This window comes from Varroa jacobsoni, unplaced genomic scaffold, assembly GCF_002532875.2.
Source record: "Varroa jacobsoni isolate VJ856 unplaced genomic scaffold, vjacob_1.0 scaffold_1472, whole genome shotgun sequence".
NCBI classification, from domain to species: Eukaryota; Metazoa; Arthropoda; class Arachnida; order Mesostigmata; family Varroidae; genus Varroa; species Varroa jacobsoni.
The window spans coordinates 1-5690 of record NW_019214374.1 but is presented as its reverse complement, the minus strand read 5'-3'; the positions used below and the strand labels follow the sequence as shown (position 1 = coordinate 5690).

At 39.0% G+C, this 5690-nt stretch overlaps 1 protein-coding gene across 1 annotated transcript in view; it reads right to left on the bottom strand.

Annotated features, from left to right (window-relative positions):
* The window catches only part of LOC111270424 (AP-2 complex subunit alpha), an 11260-nt gene extending 7655 nt beyond the window's left edge, over positions 1 to 3605 (bottom strand). The window contains exon 1 of the mRNA XM_022850645.2: positions 2673 to 3605. Within this exon, the coding sequence (XP_022706380.1) occupies positions 2673 to 2811 (139 nt within the window). The 5' untranslated portion in view covers positions 2812 to 3605. The remainder of the gene's footprint in view (positions 1 to 2672) is intronic.
* Between the last annotated feature and the right edge of the window lie 2085 nt (positions 3606 to 5690).

The following is a 5690-nucleotide window of genomic DNA, read 5'->3' as shown; positions in this document are numbered from 1 at the left end:
CTTTATAGGTTAACTTAACGTGGAATCTGAGCGCTAAAATGACGATTCATTAAGAATTAGCCGTTACGAATTAGCTGCTAAAGAAATGAGTGCGTGTACTCAGTTGCTTCGGAAAAAAGATAAAAGACTTTAACAAAATAAGAAACTTCAACAGATGTCAGAAAATACGATCTTCCAAATTATAGACAACTTAAAATAGCTTTGGTCTCGTTCAAAAATGCACTAGTCCCTTGCTCACGCCTTATATAAATTATTACTTTCAAAACCAAGTTTTATTATTTGGTATTGCTTATATAACCTGTGGTCTCCTACGGAAATGTTTATTTATAAATGCTTTTTGATAGACTAGTATATTAGGTTTTATTTGACTACCAAACTAAATTGCACAAATATAATGACAATAAATCGCAAAATTAATTCCATTGTAAGCAGCAAATAGCAATAAAAGCATTTTGAAATATCTATTACTATTTACTTACCGAAGTGACCCCAGTACGATGCTAGGACGCTTTAGAAAGCAACGACCGACAAACTAACTATCACCTCAATAATCAAAATCGCTAACGAAATGAAAAATCGTTCTTGATAACACGGTACAACGTCCCTGCTAAGGTAATTCCCTTCGCTACTAATCTGAATTACCGTTTGCCCTAATCTTTTTGATTATGATGCATGACTAGCTAAATGGCGAATCGTGTCGAATAACGATATAAGATGAACAGGGTACTTCTAGTCTAAAACGATTCTCCGATTTCTCTTCCATTTATCTTCCGGTGTCACTTTATCAGGCTGGTCAGCATGGACTGCTCCGTTTTGTATAGGGCATAAATGATCAGAGCATTCATCAAGTTTACGCTTAAATAGGTATAGCAAAGAGTACGCAACCAAAATTTTTGAGCCCCATAATAATGAAGCTACAATAATGAATTCTAAAATGTTCAATCTGATTAAAACATCGACGAATAAAAATGCCAGCGAATGAGAGCTCGGATACTATACACCTACTGAGTCAGATGTGACTGACGTAATCCAAGTAACCCTCAGTTATAAATTTAAAATTATGCGCCCTGAATTGTAGGCGTACTACCCTCGTTAATTAGAATAAAAAATAAAAATTAAATAGAGCAGCTGTTTATTCAAACTGCCTTCTGTGTAGTTCACTGAGGATGTTTGTAATAGTTATCAATTGGCTTTCCGAATATAAGACCGACTTTTGCCGACATGTTAATGTTCTAGGCTCTGCTATTAGACCATTACATTAGAAGGTGACTATAAGGGTCAAGAAAAAATATCTTCGAGGATGCTTTACCGTTAGGGTCATAGTTTAAGGGTCCGAACGACAATGGTCTATTGACAATTAATTCGTTGCTATGAAACAAGGATATATAGTGCAAGCAGAAACGACTCAGTTCAATCGATGATACATATAAGAATATATGTTAGCTTTCTTAACAAAAATATATATTTTGTAATCTGTATAGGTAGGTACCGCGTTGTATGTTCAAGTATTTATTGATCGCCTAGTGGAATCTAACTACTCCTTTTGATATCTGTTTTATCTTGGCTAAAGCGATTTTCTGTCGTGATATCTTCCTGCGAAGCGTTCATGAGGTAAATCGTACGTAATAAGTTAATAAAAAAAAAAGTACAAATCAAACATCCGTCTACGTTCCGCTTCGAAGTATAACACACTATGATCATCAATAGCTTCCATGTGCGGTATTTGTGCCACGAGTAACTGATGCAATGTTGTTATTTATAAAAATTCACGACGTTGACTTTGTTTCAAAGCCAAGCCAATGTTTCCTAAACACTACATATTCAGAGTATATGTATCAGAGTAAAAGTAACTTATTTTTAGGTCATATCTAATGCAACTATTTTTAACATTGAATTCGTCTAATCTGGGTGGCGGCCTTGAACATTCAACAGTTAAATCTTAGTAAGGAGATTTCAAAATCTCAAGGCATGTTGGCTTCCCTTGATGTTGCCGAGAACGCTTAGAAACAATATTACTTGCCCAACAGCGCATGCTTTGCACAGAAACAGTTGGGGATCGTTCTGCCAGAACTAACGCTATTAGATCCCCACAGTCCAACAACAATGTTCAAATTAATAACTAATTGTTGCGAGCTGGTGATGAAAAGCACAGTCATTTAAAGAATATATATATATTACAGTTGTTCGATTCCGCAACTAATCTTTCGGTACTCCTGTTACCTGAAATTATTTAAACAGCTTTATGTCACAACTGATGTGTTCTGAAAGTGACGGAAATCGGGCTTTTTCATATTTACTTAACTAGTCTATTCATAACGATTGCGACGACGTTTCGCACTATCTCACAGGGGGGTTTACAGGCCACTTGACCTGTTCGGGTTATGTGTGACTGTTATCACTTATTGAGCATCATCATTGTTGGCCAAAGTTTTCATGAAGTTGAGAAAAGTCTGCCGCACTTTTGCATTTATCCACGTTCTCGCGGCTCTCAACTCTACCTTAGCTCTTGTAGGGACGAATTTTCACAAAAGGAGCTCAGCACGACGAACAATAAATCAACCTGTTGACCCACTTAGTGGGCGTATCCAATGAATGTTGAGAAGAACTGTTTAGCTGTCAATTTTCTCTAACTGTTATCGCTCTCGACTAATGTCATAACCGTACGTACATACCTTTGAACTTTGAGCGGATGTTGGCAAGTTCCTTATTGATTCGTTTGATTTCCGCCTCTTTTGATTTGGAGTTTCGGATATCTGAGATGAACACCGAGAGGCCGCGCATCGCATCACCGCTGTTTCGAATCTTCGCCATCTCCGCTACTGGATGGCGATTGGCTGTTTCTCTTTGAGTGTCCCTGCGATCTGTTTTCTTCTCTTTTCCGTTGCAAGATGTCCAGCTGTGGCGTTTTTTGATCCAAAGAACACTGGCAATCAACAAGCTAACAACGAATCTATCAAGTGGTCCGTGCGACAACTGATGTTGCTTGTTCCTAACTGGTTGACTGACTGGCTGACACCTCACCTAGGTCCATCAGTGGCAGCACCGCCACCCAGCGACCGTCGTCGTCGTCGTCGGCTGTCTGTCTGCACGTCCGTCCGTACGTTCGTTGATCCGTTCGATTGGACCTGACCGAATTAATGACAACAACAAAAGATTGCTCCAAAGGCACGGAAAGGTAGTAGGAGGAGGCAAAAAATGCCCCGCCGAGCGCTCGATTGTTGCTAACCTGCTGTATGCATTCGCATTCACATTCACATAAATAGACACAGCGTCGCACTGCGAGCGACAGGCCGGCACTCGCAACAGCTGCAGTAGGCACTCAGGAAAGGTCAGCCCTAAACAATCACTCACTGGTGTACCATCTGAACGACGACAGGCAGCAACGGGAGCGGAGGGTAAAACAGGCTGGCAAGCAAACAAAACGAGTGCACACCGCGACACATAGCAACGCGAACTCGATTGCTTCTGCTGCAGGCGTTAGACGACTGGCAGTAGCAGCAGCAGCAGCAGCCGTAACAGCGGCGCCAAGCGTTCGAGCGCAGCTTTCAATAGCATAATAGTGTTACACACAGATCAGCAGCAGTGACAACAATAGCACTCGCAATAGCAGCAGCAGCAGCAGCAGACAGGTGTCAAGATGGCGAACCTCGGAACAACGTAGGAGCTGACGATACCGAGTTGCAGCCGACGTCAATAGAACATAAAGACAGATATGCATGCGTAATTGGCGTTTTCGGCGTTCGTTGTCGCAAGAGCGCGCCATTTTCAAATTGAGTTATGGGCTCGCGGCTGAAGTTATCCGTTTCATTTAACTAATGATACTAGCAGAAGAAAGAAAATAGCAGCGCACGCCTTTAATTTAACGTCGCAGAAGAGATTCAACTATCGTTCACAATAGTTTTCAATGAAGATAGGAGAATATATTATGATGTGAAAAAGACATTCTAGGACTAAATGTCATCTCTTATATCGAAATTGAGACTAAAAATACATGGCAAGTGTTACATTTGTGTTTCGAGCAAAGCCCAGATCAGTAAATATTACAACTACTACTGTTATATTATAACGCAGTTTATTCTTGCCCTCATAAGTTGATATCAATCTAAAATTGACATCAGTTTGTAAGCACAATAGGCATGAGCCAACAGAACTTGCAAATTCAACTTATTATTAGCAAAACATAAACTAATAAAAATACTTGTTGTGCAATATGCATGTCAAATTCACAGCCGATAATACACAGACCACTGTTTGTAATAATAATAATAAATTATTATTATTACTTTACGTTATTATTCATTTTTATTTAATCTATCTTCGATTCAAAAACCCAAAAATAGAATTAGAAAAAACAAATAGATATTTTTGTTGCATCAAGCTGATAACAAAGATTTGGAGTAATCTGCTAATTAAAATAGTATTAAATTTTTGTCCATGCTTTAAACTTATATAAATTATTTAAAATATTTACCCTCGTACTTGGTATATATATATATTAGGCTGTTACAGGCAAATGCATTAGGCTTTAAAACTGAGTAACTTTTGATTGGGCTAGAATGATGATTTTTTAAAAATATATTAGAATTACTTTTCGCTAATTATTTTTGAGCACATTTATCCCTACGCTATGGCGGACAGCCATATAACCTCCATTCGCATTCTCATTTGTAAATTTTTTATTTGTAGCTTCTCGGAGTAAATAAATAGAAAGATATGCTTGATTACGGAGTTTGCCATGTCTTTTTTTGGAGAACCCCGTAATCACACGCACTTAGATGTTAGATTTTCCTTTTCTCGGCTCAGGAGGCAATTATGGCAGGATGATAAAGTCTGACATTGTCCTCAAGTAGCCAGCCTGTACGCTTTCGATCGCCACTCCAACGATCCATGAATCTCTCGAGGAACTTAAAGTAGCGAGTTGCATCCACTGTTCGATTTTTTTGCGAGTATCTCAGATTAACAGATGCCTCTGATGTCCATTCCAATTACTGTCATGAGTTTACATTCGAATCTAGTAGGCATTTACCCCAACTCGATCTCTCTTTAGGGCGATGCTATACTCCTACCTGGTCCTTGCTGGGCCGACGGTAGAGATTGAAGCCTGCTTCGTCTATGGTGACCGTATGCTCTGGCAGATCGAATTTTCGCAAACTGTACGTGAAATATATCATGCATATTTTTTGCGGATCTTTTACTCATTTTCCGCATATTCAGTATTTGGCTTATAATTCTGTAGAACATTGCGTGTGAAGTGTCAATTTTAACCAACAGAGCCCTTAGACTTCGAGTTCTGCTCTCGTGAAAAGCCTCCTTGAATGCGGCAACGCATTCTTGTCGTTTGGATCCCGATATTTGGTCACCTCTTCCGCTCGTTTTCAACAGTCCAATCTCCGTTCTTAAAACATCTCCAGCATTCGTGTACTGTGTTTTCATTCGAGGCACTTTTGCCTAATGTTTGTATCGAGTTTCGATCAATTTCCACTGTGGCAACAAAAGTTTGACCAATCAATATTGATTTTCGGGTTTTTTTCTTCCGGTTTTATTTCTTTTAGAGTAAATTTAGATGGTCACTCGTAGGTTTCTAAAAGACCGGGTTTTTACCATTCAAGTTTCATTTGCTATTACCGTGTAGCTCAAAAGGTTATTCAATATATTATACCATTTGCTGAATTCACTTGGAACACATGTAT